The following is a 22,488-nucleotide window of genomic DNA, read 5'->3' as shown; positions in this document are numbered from 1 at the left end:
ATTATTTTGAAACTATTCAAAAATTCCTACTGGTTAAAAAGCTTTTTTTTTAATTGTGCTGAGGCTATGCCATTTTCTCCCTCTCTGAAGAAAGTATGTACCTTTTAGATACAGATTAACAGTAACAAATGGCCACTGAGCACTGCTTTTTCTTTTTTTCCTTTCTGGAAACTTCTCATGTTCATGAAGACTAGCTACAACAGCTTCTTAAAAAAGATACTTTTTGGCCACCAAACTACCTCTTTGGCATCCAAGGTAATGAAGGAAAACTTTGACCCAAAGTATTCCCATATGTTATTTGCATTAAGCATGTCACTTATGAAATGAGAAGTGATCTCAAGGACTTTAGTGCTGAATCCTCAACTAAAATTTTATTTCCTTGTGCTGAATAGAACACATACAGATCCATATTAAAAACAGTCATCATATTAGGCAAATTCAATCTGTCAATGTAGTTTTAGTCCAGAACCAAACCAGTGATAGGAATTACAGAGTTAGCAACCAAACTGATTTCCTTTCCTGGTGGTTCTTTGTGTAACAGATGAGAGAAAGTGGCAGAGTACCAGTGAACATTTGGAGAAAATACCTAATTATTTTCTTCCTAACCCAAGTTAGCCACTGAATAGTCATCTCAGAATAGTCATCACTGAATATTCATCTCATCCCAGTTGGCCCATTAGGTTCCTGTGTGCTTCATCTTCTGTGAGAAAAAAAAAACCTTATATCATTCCTTATTTCAGATGTAAGATGCCAGGTGAGTTATTTTCCACAAATTTCTTAAGCTCATTACTGGAAAAAAAATTTCTCAAAACTTTTAGTAATGAATGAGTGTACAGGCAGCAATTGGATATTAATCCCATGGTGCAAGGATTTCCTGCAAAGTACCTTTAATGTGTTTGCATCAGCAGCAAGCATTAGGACATGCTATTTTGGCACCATAAGTTAGGTGTGTAGCACTACACATTAGACACCAAGTCATCCCAACCAATATTTATCCATATGAACAGATAAACTGAATAAAAACATAGTTCTGATAAAACCTGCATTCACAACCTAATGTAGTTTAATTTTTTTCACAATTGAGGGCTGCTATTTAGGACTGTTTTGTTAATAATAAAAACAGGAATTATATAGAAGATAAAACACCACTTTTTACTGCTATATAATATCTTGCTATATGAAACATACCCTCAACAAGTCAAAATATTTAAAACCAGTGTTTCAAATACCAAAAATCACAGCTATGTTACTGTTCAGTAACTCCACTCAAATAAATGTTAGTACTGCATTCTTGAAGGAAAAAAACTGCAGCCAAGGCAAGAGCTCTGAACAGTTTGCACTCAGAGAGTTTAAAAGACAGACCCCTACTCTGCAAACTTGAAGACTGCCACTCTGCTTCAATAACTCCAACCTGCCACATTTTACTTCAATTGGTAAAGCACTCTGCTGAGAATATAAAAAGTTATAAAAAGGCAATCATAAAAGATTAAATATTGGTAGGCATGTAAGCTTCCTTTTAATAAAAACAAAAATAGTCAATGTCATCTTTTTAAGTATCCTTTGTTATAGAGTGTTCCAGTTATTGAAAAAGGGCCCTTAAAAAACCCAACTGTCTACATCTTTAAACCCTACCCCTTTTACCCCATAATACACATTTGAGGGAAGAGTCATTTAATGTGCAAATTGGCAAAACAAATGTGGAGGAGAGGGGACTTCTTGAAGTGATGTGCCAATCAATTCTTGGTTTATTCTTTTCCAAAAAGTAAAATAACCAAAGTCTTAAAAATACACAAAACAGACCTTCATCTTTGCATTCCTTTCCAAATAAACACAAAAAGTATGTACAGCATGTTTAATAATATGCAATATGCAAAAGCTTTGTGTTGCTATTGGCAACATCTATACCCACCCACCCTCTTTATTCACAAGTGTACCTCTACTAACCATAATTACATCACTAAGCCTGTTAGTTTGAGAGGGTCTTAAATTTGTTAAAACTGGAAAATCTTTGTATAGGGGCTCCATTCATTTGACTCAAGGTTATAGACTTCCACCGTATTCAGAAATTCGTTGCCATCGAATCCTCCCACTGCATAAATGGTGTTCCCTACAGTTGCAATCCCAGCATTGCTCCTTGGTGAAGTCATATTTCCCATCATCTTCCATTCATTTCTAGTTGGATCATACATTTCCACACAACTGATGGCATGAGAACCATCAAAGCCACCACATACAAACAGTTTTCCTAAAAGAGAAATGAGATGGGGTAAATCCAGAGACTAAAGTATAATAAGGTAAAACTCCCCTAAATCTGTCTTATGCTTAAAAATCAGTGGTTTTTAAAACAAATGCCTGTTCATTTTGTCAAAAAGAATTTATTAAATGCCTACTAATATGACAAATACTAAGAGCTGGGAATCAAATCAATAAAAAAACCATTCCCATGTGGAACTCAGGCAACTTAAAAGGGGGAGGGAGAGGAAGCAGTAGCAGCATGTAAATAAAGTACAATTTTCACCAGCTCTGTGGTAGTTACTACTATTATTTCAGAGAAGAAGAAAAGAAGCAGGAAGAAGCTGGACAATTATCCTACAGATGCAGCTACTAAGCAAACCAGAATAGTTCTGTGCACTGGACTTTATATCAGCCCAATGTACAGAATTAAGACTCAGAAGAGATTATAGGAAAGCAGAAAAATATTTTAGGGCTTTCCAACTGTATAAAATGATTTTGGGGCCAGGTGCGGTGGCTCATGCCTATAATCCCAATACTATAGGAGCCTGAGGTGGGAGGACTGCATGAGCCCAGGGGTTCGAGACCAGCCTGGGCAACACAGTGAGACCATGTCTCAATTAAAAAAATAAAATATTGTGGTACAGAAATTTCTTCTGGAAACAGAGTTATGACTATTTTCAAATAGATAAAATGTTAGCAATAAATACTCTGTAGCTTAGAAAAAATTTTATTACTGATTCTCAAATTCATTATATTTTCATTTGACCATCACTTAACCAGCTTGCATTCTATGTATCTGTAAAGCACGCTGACAAGGCTCTAGGCCAACAGGCTGTGTCTACACTTAAGCCTTCACCAGTTGAACCATAAGCCTACTAAGATTCAGCCTGGTACCAAAAACAATGCTAACTTTTAAATTATGATTATATAATTAGACATTAAAAGTCAATAAAACGGAGGTGGAAAGAAAGCTATGTCTACATTTAAAAAGTTTAATACTTTGGAAACTTGTTAAAATAGTCTAAAGGTTATATTTCCAATTAGGTATGGAGTACACAGTTGGAAAAGACTAGGGATTTGCATTTGTTTTGCAGATCAGATTCTTTAAATTCTGGCTGTAAAGAAGGGGAAACTCAAAATTCAAGATGATGCATTATGGATATGTTTTATAGAAGAAAATGACTTGGAAATTCACTCAGTGCACCCATCAAAAGACTGGTGAATTAAGTTATATATCAAGTATTATAAGTCTTTGATTAGAAAATATATTTCTAAAGGACAAATCACCTTAATCTCCATTGCATCAAAAGAGATGACTGCTTCTGAATTCTTAACTGTACAACTATAGTTATCATTGGCCTTTTCTCTCAGAGTTTTAGAACAAAGTCTTGCCACTATCTACTCTTCACCTCTCCAAATCCCAACACTCACCATTAAGAACAGCCACTCCAGCTCCTCGCCTAGCCACATTCATGGGTGCAATTAAAGTCCAGGTGTTATTTTCAGGATTGTATCGTTCTACTGTGTTCAGACAATTCCAAGATTCTGCACCTCCGATTATGTACAAATAACCACCAAGCTCACAGACTGCAGACTGGTGTCTCCCTACAAGAAAAGTCAAGTCAAGATTATTGCTACATCTCCCAGATTCTAAGTGTATACTACACGTACTGTTGATTTGAAGGTCTTTGAAAAAAAAAAAAAAGGAAAAAAAATCAACTTACGAATGTTAAGAGGAGCACAGCTTGTCCACAACTTTGTTACAGGATCAAATACATCACAATTTTTCAGTCCTTTTTGACCATATGGATCAGAGCCACCAACGATGTATAATTTTCCATTCAGAGCACACACTCCTATGTAAGTATAAAATAAAGTTACACATTGATAATTTAATTATCATATTTAAATACTGGATATCTCAGGAGAAGACTATTATTACCTGCATTACAACGGTTAGTTCTCAATTCTGGAACAGGAATCCAGTCATCTATGTTTGAATCATACATCTCTCCACAACTCAGGTCATCTGAGTGGCCATTTGATCCACCTACCACATAGAGCTGGCCCTATGCCAAAAGTGAGAGATGAGAATTTCTAACATCCTGAAGTTACAAGGAAAAAGCTAAATAGGGGTTGCTCCTGCAACATAATGCGCTTACCATGAGTACAGCCATTTGAAATCGGGCTCTTGGTGTTCTCATGGGAGCAAGAAAGGACCAGTGATCTGTATGTGGATCATAGCATTCGACTGTTCGAAGACATTCCTCTCTGTTATAGCCACCTGGTAAAAAATAAAACCATAAAGATTTATGTTTAAAATATTAAACTGGACCACGGTTTCCAGTCCTGTAAGTTTAAGAAATCTGCACAATGAGAAAAAGTATTAAAACTTTTTAAGGATGCCTTAGTTGATCTTTTAACTAAGTGCTTGTAATAGCTGAAAAATAACATTATCAGTATAAGTAAACTGCTTAGTCTCGGCTTGAATATTAGAAAAATTTAGCCACGACGTAATTTTTTTTTTTTTTTTTTTTTTTGAGACGGAGTCTTGCTCTATCGCCCAGGCTGGAGTGCAGTGGCACAGTCTTGGCTCACTGCAAGCTCCATCTCCCAGGTTCACGCCATTCTCCTGCCTCAGCCTCTCCGAGTAGCTGAGACTACAGGCGCCCGCCACCACGCCCGGCTAATTTTTTGTATTTTTAGTAGAGACGGGGTTTCACTGTGGTCTCGATCTCCTGACCTCGTGATCCGCCCGCCTCGGCCTCCCAAAGTGCTAGGATTACAAGCGTGAGCCACCGCGCCCGGCCGACATAATTTTTTTAAAAAATTAGAGACAGATTGAACTGAAGGTTAGCCATATTCAATAGTATTGTTATTTCTCTGTCTTATTGGATTGCCGTGATGGCATATTAAACCCTCTCTTTGAAAGTTTGCATGTCACAAAAATGCCCATCTACATGCTTAGCCAGTTGAATGCTTCTGTTCTTACCTGCAGCTATGAGTTTGCCATTCATCTCTGCTGTTCCCAGACCAGATCGTGCGTACTGCATAGGAGACATGGGCTTTTCGATTAGCTCATCTTGTTGCATCTCAAAGCTTAAACTCTTACTTAGTTTTGGAGTACTTGTTGGTGAGCTCTGTGGGCTGTTTCTCCCATGAAGAAAAATGACACAGAATATACCATCCAGCACAGCCAGGCACAAGTAAGTGTTATCTGTAAGCACAAGAGTTCCATGTTTAAGATGTAATTATTACTTTCGGTTGGTATATATGATCCTGAATTGGACTCCACAGTCTCCACATCCCAGACTGGAACAATCTGCTCTCGTTTTCCAAATTTAATTGCTTCTGAGTTTTTTCCTCGAGTAGTCAATTTAAGAGGTATTAAATTGGCAACATTCCTTCTTAAAAATAGGTAAGCTGAAAACAATCTGGCAAGTGTCATATACTTACTTGAAGTCTTTTCTGAAGCAACGATTTTCCACTCATGCTTAGGGCTTTGTACTGTAGCATTTGGAGAAGAGAGACATCCAGTTGAACTGCTACTTATCTGCTTATGGCCATTCTCACGTGGTGGCTTTTTCTGCAAAATCAAAAGGTAGCTACAGAAACCTAGCCAAAGACCACATCTGATGTACCTTTGTTCCTGAGCTACTCCACAACACTGAGTATCCTTCACCTATATATGACATTTATAGGACACTAACTTTAACTCAAGCCAACACTTTCCAAATGACACAAATTACTGGCATACTTCCATCTCCACTCAATGATGAGACAACTACACCTACACAATTAGCCTAGGTAAGAAAAAGCTCAATTTTAACAATTTGAAAACCATGTTGCAAATCAAGACCTCAGCAGAAGAAAAAACCAATCTATAATTACTTTTATATTAAGTATAGAATCTTCTAAAAGAATGTTATAAATTTAAAATAGTATGAATTAACAGAGAATACATTTAACCCACTATTTTCATGAAATTGTCAAACCTAACTAAATCATATGTACAGGTATCCTTCATACAATGCCAGCAAAATGTAAGCAGATATAGATTCATCCAGTTTCTCTGAAAGTACTTCACAGGAAAAAAGTGGCAATTACAAGAAACACTTAAAGAATATTTCTTTAGAATTACCTTATAGGCATTATAGAGTAGTTTTCTAGACAAAATTACATCAAAACACAAGAAAATAGTAATCAGAAATGAAACGTTACTAAAAACAACCAAATATTCACAAAAGTAGAATATACAAGAACACTAAAGAGGGAGAAATGAACAAAGCTGTCAATTTCCAAATGATTGTAAGAGAACTACTTTACACATGTGTTCTCATGTATGAGTTTTCCTTGATGGCTTCCTTCCAATTACTTTAGCCTTTGCCACTTCCAAAGGATATGATCATATGGAATTAGAAGAGTAAAGACTACTCTGAGAGGAACTGCCAAATGAACAGGTAGCACCTTCAGCACCTGGCCTAGTTTGCTCATCCCACTTGTGCTGGTCCAGACGGCCAGAACACATGGATAGGTAAAATTTCTAATGGAAATTTCTGTTGCTAGTGGAAGCAAAAGGCCATATAACAAGTAATTGAGAAAAAGATTTTGCTAGCTACTTGAAGCTATAAGAAAAAGCTATATCAAAAGTTAGGCCTGAGTGTGGTTACAACATACGTAGGCTATTTTGAGAAAAGGCAGGGAATGTATCATTATCAATGGTTGTCATTAAATTCCACTTAGATGTTTATTATGTATCTAGATATTACTAGGTACTTTATTTACATCATCTCTTTTAGTCCAGTGAGGGTGATATTATCTACCCATTTTATAGATAAAAATATTGAAACTCAAGAAGATATGCATTGCTCAAGGCAATACAGCTAAAATAAAGATTAGGAATTATGAAGATAAACCCCACCCTTTTTATACTATGACAAGTTATGTCATAGTATAAAACAGATTTACACTATGACAGGCTGTTTTCCAGTTTTCCACTGTTACTAAAGTTGTGAATGCATCTGTTCATATCACTTTTATACTATGAATATTAAGAATAAAAAATAAGGTTAGACTTACCTAACCTTATCTATTATTATGAATTACAAGGTACATAAAACCTCATCCCAACCTATGGGAAGAAGGGATCCAAATATCACAAATGGACAATGCTTACATTGAGGCTGTATTGAGGTAAAAAACTGTTCTAATGTACAAACTATAATTAAGAGAAAATGACTGTGAAAGAGAAAGGCCCAAAAGCAATGCCTAATAACAAGCCTACTATAGAAATGCTGGTTAAATCCTTTATATGTAAAGAATATATCCCTAAACCTTATTTTACATGACCTCCCAGAGGACTTGACAGTGTACAGTTTAGTCCTCCTTCAAACTTTCTTCTCCTACCTTAGGTAGCTTTTACAACACGATTAGATTCTTATTGTCCTCTAACTTTTCTAATGGCTTCTTCTCAACCTCCTTTTTCTATTCCTGAAGTCTAACATGTGCCCCTCTCATCCTCTTCAATTCATGATCTCTATTCATGGCATCACATTCTAATGAGTCACACATGTCAGAATCCCACTTATTCTCAAATTATTCCTTTTCCCTGATCTTGCTAAGCAATCACTAAGTCCTGCTAAGTCAACCTTTGTAAATATGTCTATTTATAGACATAAATAAAAAATCCATCCTTTCTCCTTCATGCCCCTAGATTAAGCCCTCATCATTTTTTTAAAACCTGAACTACTGCTGGCAATAGTTTATAAACTGGGCTCAAACTTTTATTGATTTTCTGTGTCTGGTTATAAAAATAGGAAGGGTCCAAGGCAACAATTTTAGAAAATAAGACCAGAAATCAGTTGGGATATCCCAGCCCAAAGACTGTCACCTAATAGTTAGACTGTTCCCCAGTTTTTCACTATTACTAAAGTTGTGAATGCGAAACTTTCATATCACTGTATTCTTACCTAAGGCTTCCCACTGCCTATAGAATAAAGTATAAGCCCCATTCAGGGAGCATTTACCTACTTTCCCAGTCTTATGACCGGCAATACCAAGTGTATCATCCTTGCAGATACTCTTTGCTATCTAACACCTCTCCCTTTATCTGCTATGCAGACTCCTCTAAATCCTAACACTGCTCAAAAGCTACCTCTTGTGTGAAATATCCCTGGCTTCTCTCCTGTCTCATTGTGTCCTCTCCTTTAGGCTTTTCGTAGCTACCTCTCATAAGCCTGTATTGTTTCGCCTACTCTTAGAAGGTCCTACAAGCAGAAACTGTCTCTTACACATTTTTGTGTTGCCACACCAAACATTATGGCCTGCCACTTATTGGGCACTCAACCTTTGCATGTTGAAAACGTACTTTTAAAATGTTAACTCGAAATGTTTAGAGTTAAGGGGGAAAATATCCTCAATATATTCAAAATGCACAAACATAGGTTCTCAACTAATTCAAATTCCAAAACTTTTAGAAAATAAAGATATTCACCCACTGTTGCCACAGGACACCAGAGAGAGCTAACACCTGATAATTTGTAACCATATAGGCTACTACTAAGTCTACCACTTACCCTCTGATTTTTAAAGAAAAGCATTCCTTAGTCTGGGTTGAGTCGACTGCTTTATAGCTTGTCCCTCAAAAACATAATTTGAGCTAAAGGCCAAATAAAAATATATACTCTATGACCATTTATATAAATTTTTTCAAGCATAGCCAAACTAATTTAATGTGTCAGAAGGTAGGATAATGGTTTCCTTTGGGAGCACTATAGGGAAACGGTTGGGAAGAGGCAAGAGAAAGGCTGCCAGGATGCTAGAAACCTTCTCTTCTTGACTTGGGTAGTGTTTACACTGGAAGGTTCACTATGTGGCAATTATGACTTGTGTACTTTTCTGTATTTGTCCATAAACTTAAAAAATTTATACCTGAGAAGTTTGTTCTCTAGTAATTGTTGATAATGTGTCTGAATAATTATGTGTTTACTCTAGGGGAAAAATAAAATTGGATTTTATAAAAGGCAAAGTAACTCAATCAGCACAGTGGAACTCTACTATATTTTAATTCATTTTGGTTAAAGAAACATCTAGATCAGGTTTTAACATATGATCCACCACTTTTAAACTTATTACACTGTATAGTCCATCTTAACTATACCATTTCTAATTTCCAGTAAGACAGCTCAGTAGTTAGGGTAACATCCAAAATTTCTTTCATAGCCATCAACAATTTAAGTCCCCCTGCCCCTTTAAAAAAAAAAAAAAAAACTATCAGTCATGCCTGACACAAACAACTGCTTTTCATAATCTTCCCAAATAATTTCTATATTGTTCCATCTTATTGGCCTTTACTATTTGTAATTCCCACTTTATGAGAAAAAATTTTCAATAGGGTTTCCTAATTTGTGAATATCTTTTCATGTGGCAAAAATACTAACTCTAAGATATGCTTGTTTTCTCCCAAAAATGTTTCTGTCCAGTTATACCAATGAAATTGGTCCACTTTCCTTTATTAAAGGAAAATTTAAGTATGCTATCAAATTCTCTAGTCAAATTTTAACCTGAGGTTACCTCAGACTGTGCAATGTGTACCTGCACAAACTGAATGTGGTCATCATCACTGCCAAACACCTCAGCCTGTCCATCTAGTAGGTTCCCATCAAGCAGCTTGTGATCAGCTGAGTAGTACAAGGTTTGAACCTGCAAAACAGCAACAGAACACCCATGTGGCTACGGTCACCATGGCTACTCCACTAGTATGCAGATTACACAAACGCCTCAAGGTAACCTCCAGTGTGCTTCTTGAGCTTCTTGACGTATTACTCTGGCAGGATCCGGAGGTAAAGAAAAATACATGTCATGGTGGTAAAAATTAAAAAACAAAAACAAAAAACCAAAATCAAATACAAAATCTTCCAATACTGGCTGAAGAGTTGTTGGCTTCATTGGCTTGAAAGAAATCTTCATTTTTTTCACGGCTTCCATCATATAACAGTAAGAAGAAAAGCACTAGTACAATATATACTCTTAAAGAATATACATATTTACAATAAAATACTGAATATAGTTTACACCTTTGCAGATAAGTGGTCTGGTTTGCATAAACATATTTCCTTCCTGTAAGCAATGTCAAGAAAAACAAAGAAAAAACAAATGCAAAAATTCAAGCAAGCTGTAGAGTCATCTCCATTGAGACAGATGCAAATACATAGCAAATGCATCTGACTTTCAAGTGGGAATCACAGAATTTAAAGATAATCTGTTAGCCCTTTTAGAACATAATGATGACAGTGTTTCTGCAGGCCTAACAGATTTGGTAAGCCCTCATAAAGGAACTCTGAAAGGTTTAAGTGGAGAGAGAAACTCAAAGTTACTCCACTGCTCCACCTGCGTGTTTTCAATTCCCACCATTTCTCCATCAATTTTATCTTGCGTTATTTTTTTTAAAAGTAGCCCAAGTTAAGTGAGTGACTGTATGTATGAACAACACCATTGAAAAACACACAGCTTTAAAGACAAGAATCCTGTAAAGGAGTAAACACCATTAAATCATCATCGTTCTCTGCCCACAGCGGATTTTTCTTAGGAGAACTGGGGCAGGACTGCTGCTTCTTTACGTGTCAATACACTTGAGGTTTCTTCTTGTTTCTTCAGTCTTGGGTATCCTAGTTTTGTTAATAAACCTATGGGGAGATAAATCAATGGGGAGGAACAACCATTAGAAGCTTTTACCTACTTGTCAAATTTAAAGCAAAAACCTGTGAAGAAAAATTAAGAATCTACAGAAAATTTCAGTACCACTTCCCATTTCTAAAGCAAATTACATGCTACTTTAAAGAAAGTTAACAGCACATAATAAGCAAAGAAATAAAAAAAGAAAAGCAGAAGACCAAACTGAACAGTTCATTCAGCTCACCTGGACACCCCCCCTGTTTCTCAGCTTAGGGGTACCTATAGCAAAATTTAAATTCTTTAGGGTCATGGTTATAAAATAAAAGTGAAAGGGAATCCTTCATGTTATAGCAAAATAATTTTTAAAAATGGTTGAATCCCATTTACTTTAAAACTAACCTCTTCCATCAGCTCTTCCAGACTGTCTCCATTCTCCCAGATGCTACGCTGCACCCAGTTGATTACCTTTGTATACAATTTGCCATTGCTGGGCAAGCAAACATTATCTTCAAGCATTACCTCCAACTAGAATTGGGAAAAACAATGACATGGATCAGTGTTGGCCTCCTAGTTCTCAGCTTAATTCCCAATTTCATAATAAAGTTGTCACAGATGCACAATTCATTCCATACATTTACTCTAATTTGTAAGGAACCAGTAATCAAAAACAAAGTAAACAAACTGGTAGGTAGAAACCTATTACGCTGCTAAGAATAACAATATAATTTCAATGTATTATTTCATAATCATTACTCACTTGCTTGAAACACAGACCAAGATTCCATGCCTGGAACTAGATAGTATACATCTGTTTATAGACTTTACTCCTTACCTTTAGCCTTGGAAGCTTAAGAAACTCCTCCTCTTCCGAAATTTGTAACAAATGCTCCTGAATATAAGCATCAACCTTATTCAACAAACGGGAGTCTCCCATACAACTTGCAAAATTTCGGTAAGAGATGCAGCTGGTAACATCCATTCTAGATAGTAAATAATCACCACAAACCTTGGAAAAGAAATATATGAGTGCCAACACTTATATATCTTTTATTCAACAAATATTTAATGTTCAGTGTGGTAAACACTATGTGAAGATACAAAGAATCAAAAATCACTGTCTTAATACAATAAATGTAATAGTGGTAATAACACGTATACAAATGATAAACATCAAATTATGCCATACAGATATGTAAGTTTTAGTTTAAGGGGAGGTGCAACAAATTGAAATGCCATGTAAGTTCACATAAGTATTTTCAAGTAGAATAATTTGGTAAGGCTTCATGAAATGCAGTATCTGAACTGGGCTCTACAGGAGAGATGATGTTGATGTTGAATGCAGACAGAAGTAGAGAAGATGCTGCAAACAATTTAATTTGGTTGGAGAAAAGATAACTAGGAAATAGTTTTGGAAAGACAGCAACTATATAAGGGAAAATCTAGAATACTAAACTCAAGGATATGTGCTGTAAATTAAGGAATGATTTTTGAACAAAGGAGTGGTATTAGAAGGGCTAGCAAATCAAACTTTTTCTTAAAGGGCTAGATAGTAAAAGCATTTTAGGCTTGTCGGCCATTCTGTTTGTCACAACTGCTCAATTCCGTCACTGTAGCTGGAAAGCAGCCTAGACCATATGTAAATGAACACACATGGCTGTGTTCGAATAAAACTTTATAAAAATAGGCAGCTGGCCAGTAGGCCTTAAGTTTACTGACCCCCATGCATTAGGGGATTAAATGCCTGTTTTCCAAAAGTACTTTTTACTGGCATTAAATTCTAGAAGGAATACTTTTAGAGAGCACAAGAAGTTTAGGAGAACACAGAATTGAGGACATATGTGATTAACTCTTAAGAAAAACATTAATTTTAATTCATGCTATCAAAGGCTGACATAGCCACCCTACCAGAGAAGACTGCTGAAAGGGTAAGACTTTAGCCCAAATTATCTGAGAAGAAGTGTGATCTTGCTACATTATTATAGCCAAACAGTTAAAATAACATATTGACTACTCTGAGGGAAAAAAGGGACATTTTCAAGTCCTTGAAACTAACAAGATGTTTTATGACAAATTCAGCATTGCGATCACACAAAATAAGACTCCATAAGTGATTTTATTTACTTCTGATACTCTACCTGCTTTACTCGATCCATCTTCAGCTTTTTTGCTGCAGAATAAACATCTTTTACCAATTCCTTATCTGCTTTCAACCTATTTAAAAAAAAAAGTTATTTTTGATACCAAAGCCTTAAAACACACTTAATTTAAATATATGTAGCAAGACTTGGAATTTTCTGAAGATATTCCCTAATAATATGGTTTACTTCAAATGTACTTACTGAGCAGTGTAGGCATAATTCAACAAGACTTCAACAGCTTCTGGATTGAGATCATCAAATTTAACATGAGAAATTCCATGAGGATCACTATCACTATTAAAGATTTCAAATAAATAGGGACTGCAGCAAGCTAGCACTGCTCTGTGTGCTAACATTTCGTGGCCACAGACCTGAAATTATGAAGAATTATAAGTATTGTGGATTACTTGTTTCTCTAGCTAATTACTATATCAGATTCCTTTATCTTACATTTCTCAGTATTCTTTTAAAAATCATTTCATTAAATGCCTATGAAAAAGAAAATAAGCAAATCTACGAACTTATGGCTTTTAGTAATAAAAAATTCTATAAATTTTGAATGAAGTTTTAAATACCTGAAGTCGAACATCACAGAACTGGCCACTTTTCCTCAGGGCATTTAATTTGGCAACAGAAGACTCAATAAAATTTTCATCCTCAAACATCAAATATCCATTGGGAATCATTTTTCCTTATAAATTTGGCTAAATGATGAAAAGAAAGCTGAGTTATTTTACTTGCAAATGATGGTTTTAAAAATATAATGCTAAAGAGTAATACAGTCTCTTTATTCTCAAATTCCATCCTATAAATAACACATAAAAATTTCATCACACAAAAACTTAGCTGAAACAACACCTGTGTTGAATGTCCAAGTCTTTGTTCCCTAATACTTTGGTCATAAGACTTTTAAAGGATTCAAACAGTAGCAGCTAGCTCAACAATTTTGGCTGGGTTCCAATACCTATTAAGCAAATTCATTCTGAAGGAAAGGAAAGGAAACTCCATCCTGCCCAAACCCATATAACAAGTAACCTGAAAGCCTGAAAGGGTGAAATAGCCAGTACATATAGGTTTCCTTGGATTTGGGCTCTTGTCATTCCTTTACCCACAAATGAGAAAAACTGTTATTTATCCTAATCCTAGCCCTTTTCAGTTGCCTTAAAGGGCCCCCAATTTGCTTCTAGTCTTCAAAATTATATATAATCAAGACTTATATGCAGAACTTGCCTAATACACAAACTTAAAAAGTCTGATTAGTCTTGTCACTGTATCTATGAAATGATTTTTATAAATGTTTTGAAACATATATAGTGATTTAAAAAGATGAACTTATATTCTGTTCCCTTTCTTTCATATATTCTAAATCATTTATCTCATCAGATTATATAAATATAAATGGGAACTTAAAACTTTTTTGCATTTTTACCATTACTTATAAACAACTGACTAATGACTACACAAAATGCATAATTAAAAAACAGTGATAGGCTGGGCGCTATGGCTCACACCTGTAATCCCAGCACTTTGGGAGGCCGAGACAGGTGGATCATTTGAGGTCAGGAGTTCAAGACCAGCCTGGCCAACATGGTGAAACCCTATCTCTACTAAAAATACAAAATTTAGCCAGGCGTGGTGGCACATGCCTGGAATCCCAGCTACTTGTGGGGGCTGAGGCAGGAGAATCGCTTGGGAGGCAAAGGTTGCAGTCAGCCGAGATTGTGCCACTGTACTCCAGCCTGGGCAACAGAGAGACTCCATCTTAAAAAATAAAATAAAGAACAGTAATAGGGAGGCCAAGGCAAGAAGATTGCTTGAGCCCAGGAGTTTGAGACCAGTCTGGGAAACATAGTGAAATCCTGTCTCTACAAATAATGTAAAAATTAGGCAGTCGCGGTGGTGGCACACACCTGTAGTCCCAGTTACTAGGAAGGCTTAGGCAGGAGAAGCACTTGAACCCAGGAGTTCCAGGCTGCAATGAGCTATGATCCCACCACTGCACTCCAGCCTGGGCAACAGAGTGAGACCTTATGTCTTTAAGGAAAAAAAAAAAAAGGCAGTAAGAAATTTTAATTTGAAGTAACTGATTTATTTAAAGTCAAAATATAGAAAAGAAAAATATGAAAATGTTTTTTATACTCAAATGATTACTGACTTCTCTGCCTTTAAAAAAAAAGTATGAAACGTTTACTGTACTCGACATATCGTCTTCAGAAAAACAATGTGTCTTAATACTGGACTAGGCAGAGAACATTCACTTACCTACTCTGTTGGTGGCGAATGTATTTCTGGGAACTCTTTTAAGTAATCCAAGGACAAAGGAGTGTTAAAAGGCGCACTTCGTCAGGGTATGAAGACAGGTGGTTGAAATGAAGGCAGATGTGTCTTAAGCTCTAATGGTGATTCCAAAACTATCAGGCTTGAAAATGATGTAATCGAGTCCTTAAAAGCTATAGACACGAATTTCTTCTGTGATAATGATGCATCATAATCTATAACAATGATAAGTGTAAGTTAAGATATTCAGAATGATCAAAATGTCATTGATCTAGGTAGAGCAGATCATGTAAAACAAATCCTGATCTTCAAGAGATTTGAGATAAATGGCAAAAATATTCCCATTACATGAAAAAAGAACACAAATGCAATTCCACATAAACATTTTTCATTTAACTTGCAACAACCCAAGTGATTAAAAAAAAAAAAAGTCCTTTCCCAAAGGGCAGGGGCTAATGACCTATGTTTATGAGAGGTGTAAAAGCACAAGACTACAAAACAAATGTCAATACTGTTTAACTCTAATATTCTTTACTATTAATTTCCAACTAATATGCAAACATGCGATCTGTTTTGAGCCAGCAAGCAACCTTAGACATTATTCCCAAGCATACATACTATGTTACTGTTCCTCAAAATGAACTCTGCACTTCCCAGACTGTTAACTTTGTTCAAGTTCTTCTCTCTACCTGGAAGGCCCTAAACCCAACCTCTGCCAGAGGAAATCTTACAGCCATAGAGCCTCTGCCAAATGCTCCCAGTTGGGAAGCAGTTTCTCCTCATCCTCCACATTTAGAACCCTATCTGAGAGGTATTTATGATCTTCCAGCTGGTCTATTTCATGCTGTATTTATATATACTTGTTTATCTTCCTTGACTCATGGGCAAACCTTCTGTCTTGTTCATCTTTTGCATCCATCCCATCTCCTCTCTACCAGGACTAGCCTAAAAACTTGAACATAGATGAGTAATTTGTTGGAATAAACTAAACAGAAGGGAAAATACTGATGCCTGAGCTTTGTATGATCATTTTTCTCATCCACAGTAATAAACTACCAATGGAATCATTCTGGTTCAAACCTAATCTTCAAGGTAATCAGTCCTCCTACCTATTCTCCCTCCCTCGTTTTCACATCATCAATTACTTGTGTCAAATTCAGACGGTACTTATTTTTTAATCACCTGAACTGCTATTACACTGCTATTAATTCTGGAAACCAAAACTAAGGAATAACTTACCTGAAATATGTGCAAATATATTCATTTTTATGGATATCTTAAGATTATCTGCCTTATACAGATTTAGAATACAACAATTCTAAATCTAACAATTACGTCAAAGTGAATAATCACTTACCACAGGACTCCACTGTAGGCTGGTCCAGTTCGAATTCAACAAACCTACTATGTTTAGTTCAACATGTGTCCTAACAGGTTTCTCTGTAACAGGTTTCATTTCAAGGAAACCCAAGAATGCCAATTCGGGTTGGGATTGTTGTGAATACTTACCCCTGCATCAAAACTATATCACAGCATTAGGTAATATTGATTTCCTCTGCTCTACCTTTTATCTAGGTTAGTTAATTTGGCTTTTCTCTAAGAAACTAGTTCTAACAAATGTTTTCCAAATATACACAATTATTTGTACACAGAGAGAACACACTATCCTAAAGAAACCTTCAAACATTTTCAGCCAAGACCCGGCTCAAACTAAGAAAATTTTCATATATATATGATTTATACTGGCGTGGTCAACTCACAGGCATAGTTGGCAACTCCTAACTTCAGTTTCATAAGCTGCTCTTAAAATAAGAGTAAGAGGAAGGAGTCCCCATGCAAATTATTATATTAAAATGCATCCTCTGAAAAGCCAAAAACATTATAATATGAAGGTACTATTTTAAACTTTGACCAGTTTTATTCATTTTTTACTTCTAAACTTGATCTAACAAAAAATAAAAATGGTATCCACTTACTGTATTGGACAAATTGAATGTTCTACCTAAAATTTATTTTGGAAAAAAATGGTTAAAATTACTGCAGCCCTTGGAGAAAACATTGGAGAATTTTTGGGGCAATTTGCATCAGACAAATTTGTACAATATTATTATGAGTTTTGCAGTAAAATGAATCCTATATTTAGTGCTTGATTTTTATTTATTTTTACTCTAATTCCATGACAGTACCTGATTTTTAGTACATCAAGGTCATAATATGAACCTCATTTCTTTAATATCTACTGATCAGAGTATAAAGCTACTTGATTTTAAAAGCCAGCCCAAATCTAGATGACATTTAAGTTAATGCAAACTTATTTTATTCAATTATTGTCCTCATACACTATATACCTACTTCCCGCCCACCTCAAGTTTGGAGGGGATCAGATCAATTCCTGTCTGTAAAACCATGTTTTTGAAAGTTCACATTTACTTTCATTAAAGTGAGCTAGGGCAAATCAAGAGTTTTAAACTACTCCCCAAATTGACAGGAGATCTTGTTTGGTCTATAAAACTCAAGCACGATAACTAGTGGAATTAAAAAATGGGGAAAATTGTTTTCTTTGAAAATCCAAACCAAAGGTCCAAACATCCCAGAGTCATATAAGAGTATAAAACGTAGAATTGTTTGGTATTTAAAATACACTTTCAACTAAATCTACACCTAGGTCACTATTCTTACACATTTAAAATTAAAACTAGGATCAAATACAATATATTCAGATAAATTCAGCATACTTCTATGGCCACTGCAAGGAATACCGAAGACTCATAAATGAGTAATTAAACTGCTTTAATAACACCCAGAAGTTCACAGCCCAGAAAGATTAGCTTAAGTGAAATACAATTCAACAGGTCTTATCAAAGAGTTGTTAAAAAGGTAGGCACAATATGGCCTCTGCTAAAATTTTTCTCTGGCCTTCAGTAAGACCAAGATAAAACAAAAGGCAATCGTTTGAGGGCAGTCAGCTCCCACCGAGTAGCCATCAACTGCATTTTTAAAGGAAAGACTTTATAATACAAAGTAAATCAACAGATCTTTTTAAAATCAGAAGTTACAGCTTTCCAATGTATCCTCTAAAACCACCATCACCATCCATGTATATGAAAACTCACTGAACTCATTCATTCCATCCATGCTCATAGTTTTGTAATTCTTTCACTACAACACAAACATATGTAGCACCAAACATATGGAAGGCACAAACTGAAATGGAATGCTCATATCATAACACAATAGAAGTTAACTCAGTTCTCTAGCCTTGAACACTTCACAGGCCAGTCAGAAAGATAAAACAAGCTGTGAAATAGCTTGAGCAGAAAGGAAAAAAGGTATGATAGCAAATATATTCCAGAAACTGCAGCTATTTCAGTTTCGATAGATGGTAGATTTGCAGGATGCATATGGTAATAGTGGGCGAGGAAGTAAGAGAGTCTAATTCCAAGGTTTAAACAATGCTAAGCATGGAAAGTAGATGAAGGATTTAAACAAGGAAGCATAGGGCATCCTAGCAGAAATGTGGGGGATGGTCTAGAGGAATAACTAAAGCATGGAAACAGGGCAGTTAAGATTCTGTACACCCATGCTCCTTTAAGGCAGTGAGGACTTAAGATATTTTATCTTAGATATGTGGCATCCTTATTAACATCAATTATCAAAATTAAGATATGTGGCATCGTTATTAAAATCAATTACCAAAAAGCATAACACAAAGTCGTTTATAGTTTGCTACATGGAGAAGGGAAGGAAGGAAAGAAGAATTTGGTTTGAGACGTTCTAATGCTGAGGTATCTGCATGTTAATAACAAAAATATAATAGTATGTTGTTAAGTATAGGTTCAGAAACGTTTACAAGATATACAACTTGTAGTTTACAAGTATGTATTTTCTGTTGTTTTAACAAAAACCCAGAAATCACTCTCTTACAATACTTCAATTTACACACACACTAGCACATGACATGGTGGGAAGACCCCCAACCTTTAATAATTCCTACTTGCAGGATTTGACTATACAATCGCACTGCTAAAAAGTGGATGAAATGACTTACTTAGAGTTACTTCATCTTAATATCAATTATTAAGATACTTAACAGGAAAACATTTATATTTAAAAACGTATTTGCAAAACTACATTTAATTACCAGCTAACAAATCCTTCAAGCAAGAAAAACAAAATCCCACCTTCCAAAAGCAAGTAGCCAAAAAGACACTAATTTAAAACTAAGACTAAAACCTGAAATGTTTTGTCTTGGGGGGAAAGTTAGAAAATCAACTACAAATTAAGACAATGGCTATAGAAATTAGTATCTATTAGTTAACTAGAGATTTCATCTATTAGGAAAACACAGAGGAAAACCATTCCAGGGCTCTCTTTGGTCAGTGGCTCAAGTTCTGTTTACCTCTGGCTACCAAATTATAAACTTGATAAGTAGCCTGCCAGCTGGCATTAAATGATACTAGTCCCAATCCAATTCTAAAGTCCATGTTTACCTCACGTCCAGACTTAACAAATACAACTTCTTTTTCAGTATCTTTAAGACAGAAGTGTCAGCAGGCTTTAGCCTAAAAGTAATCATCAGTATTTTGTTTTTCCTAAGTCAATCACTGGTGCTAGAATTATTAAAAGAAAGCATGGCCTGTGGCAGTCTAGTCCATGCTGTACTTATTCATCTGTTAAGAGTGGTACTAGGCTTCCAGAGTTGTCATCTATTGACAGAAGATCACAACACACTCAACGAATAGCTTGACGCCAAGGTGTTCTAACGCTCCATCACTGCAACAGACATTAAAAAACAAAAATGCGCCCTTTTGGACATCTGATTTCTCCTTGAAATGTCAGCTGTCTCAAACCAATAGATATGTCCACTACGTATTGGGGGAAAAAGTAAATGTAGTTCTCAAGTAGTGGTTCAAGTTACCCTAGGTTCAACCCTCAGCCTGATACCTTCCTATCCTCAAGAGCTTATAATCAGAGACACTTAAACAAAAGCGTGGAGGGACGGAAAAAGAGCAAATCTTGCCACTGATTTCTTTCATAAAAAAGAAAAAGCGTCCCAGGCCTTCCCCTTCGCGCAGCCAGGCCGGCGCCCACTCCGCAGGCTGCGAGGCGAGGCCCCCAGCGCCCGCACACCCCCGCCCGGGATTGGCCAGCCCCGCAGTCACTCAGTACCGACACGTCAGGGCAGCCGCTCCCTCCCTCCTCCCGCCCCCTTCTCCCCGCGCTTGGCAAGAAAAGCGGGCAACGTGGAGCGGGAACAAAGGACCCCGCGGCCCACGGCGATCGGGGACTCCGTGCCACCCTACTCCAGGCCCGGGGCTGGCTGCCCGCCCACACAAGCCGAGTCCCAGGAGCTCTTCCAGAAGAGAATCCCAAACCCCAGGCAAACCCAAGGCGAGGCGTCCGTTCCTGACAGCAAGAACGGGGAGTCCCGCGCCCTCCTTCCGGCGGGTCATCCCCGCCCCGCGGCGCCCTAACCCAGGTCCCCCAAAACCCTTCGAGCAAAAAACTCTCGTTCCTCCCAGCCTGCCTCACCCGCGCCAGTGTAGCAAAGGGGCTCGAGCCTCCGCGCACTCCGAGGCGGCCGGCGCCCGCTCTCGGCCGCCAACGCAACTTGGCAACCATGGCAGCGCTGGAGCGCGGGCCCAGCGCGGCGCTGGCTTCACGTCCCAGAGGGCGGCGGCGGCCGCTTGGGGCTGCCTCCCCTGATGAGGACACCGCTTCCGCGCCTCCCACCTTCTTCCCATCCGCCGGCGCCATCCCCTCTTCTCGGATTCTAGCCGCGCCCTCTCCCTCATCTGCCGTTCGGGGAACCAGCGCGTTATTACCTGGTTCATCTCTGAAGAGATGGAAACGTTCATCTCTAGAGCTTCGATGGGAAGCAGGAGGAAGCGGGCGGGAATCGGCCCAAAGGAAAGCGCCAGGAGGCGGCGGAAGGGGGGAGCAGTCAAGTAGAAGGACGAGGGACCAGTCCGTGGAGACTGAGAGGAGGGGGGAGCGCCGCTGAGAACTCGCGGGAACTCGCTCGCTCGCCGACACAGCCGCGCCGAAGCAGCAGGCGGAGAAACTGCGCCCAGCAGCTCCGAGCGACCGACCTCCACGCGCGACCGGGAGACACTGCCTCCGCCGCCGACGACCGCTCGCGCCGCACCCCCTTGCACGTCACCACGTGCGCTGCCGCCGCCGACACCTCCCAGCCCGCTTCCGTCTCGAATCCATCTGCAAATCACAGGCGAGCCCCATAAAGATCCCACTCTAAGCCCCGCCCCGCCCACATCCCGCCCCGCCCTCCTCCCTGGTCGACTGGGGTTCCTTCCTTCTCCGTGTAACTAGGTCAGCGCAAGGTGATCCTGAGGAGATAGGCGGCGCTCGGGGGGCGCCCTCGTTCTTTATCGCGCCTTTGTCCCTCCCTCCGTTCCTTGCCCCGCACCCTCACTTTCGCCTTGTGCGTTGCCGTCCCGGAACTGGTTCCCTCCAGCCGCCCTCACCTGTTCTGACTTCCCCTGGAGGCACAATAGCCTGAGAGATCAGACGTGGGAGATTAGATTGCTCGGCGTCAGACCTACTTCTAGGCAACCCCCCCTAGACTGGAGCTGCTCGCCGTGGACTTTAGGAGCTAGTTGGGCGTGAGCCCTTAACTTTAGGGTCGGGGGGGAAGTGGCGTGTGCGGAGAGGAGGCGTAGAGAGTGTGAGGAAGAAGAGAGGCACTCTGAGAAGAAGTCGAACAACTAACCCCTCATTTGGCCTAGTTTGGGTGAGAAGATTGAGTCACTTGGGGAAAAAAAATATTGGAGAAGTCAGAGAAGGTATAATACTATCAGTGGTGCCACAAACACCAGTTTACTTCCGCTTTTCACCCCCCGGGTCTGTTTTGTCTGCGTGCAGCTCTCCTCTGGTTGGAGACGCTGAGTCAATTCTTTACTGGTCTTGCCCTCTTCCGGAAAAAGATAAAAGACCTGAGAAGTGGTAGTTCCTATCCTAACCTCCTGGGGCCATTTAGATCAGGTGCCAAACTTCATTATCCACCCCACCACCTTGCCCAGGAGGGAGATCTGTGAAAGCGAAAAGTGATTTAAGCTGGGATCTGGCAGCAACTTCGTGGACTCTGAAGGGCACGCGGGAAAGGTATTTTGATTGAAGGTGAGGGATTTAGTGAGGTAAAATTATA

At 38.2% G+C, this 22,488-nt stretch overlaps 2 protein-coding genes across 3 annotated transcripts in view; one reads left to right on the top strand and one right to left on the bottom strand.

Annotated features, from left to right (window-relative positions):
• Positions 1-3,638, top strand: part of SWT1 (SWT1 RNA endoribonuclease homolog) — a 137,233-nt gene extending 133,595 nt beyond the window's left edge. Inside the window, exon 20 of the mRNA XM_030818745.1 lies at positions 3,330-3,638. The gene's annotated coding sequence lies outside the window, so the exon portion shown is untranslated. The remainder of the gene's footprint in view (positions 1-3,329) is intronic.
• On the bottom strand, positions 345-21,543 carry IVNS1ABP (influenza virus NS1A binding protein). 2 transcript variants are annotated; one of them, XM_030818748.1, is made up of 15 exons: positions 21,149-21,543; positions 15,309-15,538; positions 13,622-13,750; positions 13,248-13,417; positions 13,044-13,119; positions 11,741-11,914; positions 11,308-11,433; positions 9,829-9,936; positions 5,692-5,821; positions 5,228-5,452; positions 4,398-4,519; positions 4,178-4,304; positions 3,960-4,091; positions 3,667-3,840; positions 345-2,245 (listed from the first exon to the last, which is right to left on the bottom strand). In XM_030818748.1, the coding sequence occupies exons 3-15, from the start codon at positions 13,730-13,732 to the stop codon at positions 1,992-1,994; spliced, it is 1,929 nt and encodes a 642-aa protein (XP_030674608.1). In that variant the 5' UTR covers positions 13,733-13,750; positions 15,309-15,538; positions 21,149-21,543; the 3' UTR covers positions 345-1,991. The 2 variants fall into 2 exon arrangements, with proteins under 2 accessions (XP_030674608.1, XP_030674609.1); XM_030818749.1 differs by lacking the exon at positions 21,149-21,543 and having other exon boundaries at positions 15,309-17,574.
• Positions 21,544-22,488: the final 945 nt, after the last annotated feature.

This window comes from Nomascus leucogenys, chromosome 9 (genome assembly GCF_006542625.1).
Source record: "Nomascus leucogenys isolate Asia chromosome 9, Asia_NLE_v1, whole genome shotgun sequence".
Lineage (NCBI taxonomy): Eukaryota > Metazoa > Chordata > Mammalia > Primates > Hylobatidae > Nomascus > Nomascus leucogenys.
Note: the sequence above shows the minus strand (reverse complement) of the source record. Positions and strands in the feature narration are given on the sequence as shown.

Excerpts from the sequence above, each read along its gene's own strand:
- IVNS1ABP (XM_030818748.1), bottom strand. The coding sequence starts at position 13,732 with ATGATTCCCAATGGATATTTGATGTTTGAGGATGAAAATTTTATTGAG. Across the intron at positions 4,305-4,397 it reads TTCAAATGGCTGTACTCATG|GGCCAGCTCTATGTGGTAGG; the intron begins GTAAGCGCATTA and ends CTTTTGGCATAG. Across the intron at positions 2,246-3,666 it reads TGGAGTGGCTGTTCTTAATG|GAAAACTGTTTGTATGTGGT; the intron begins GTGAGTGTTGGG and ends TTTCTCTTTTAG.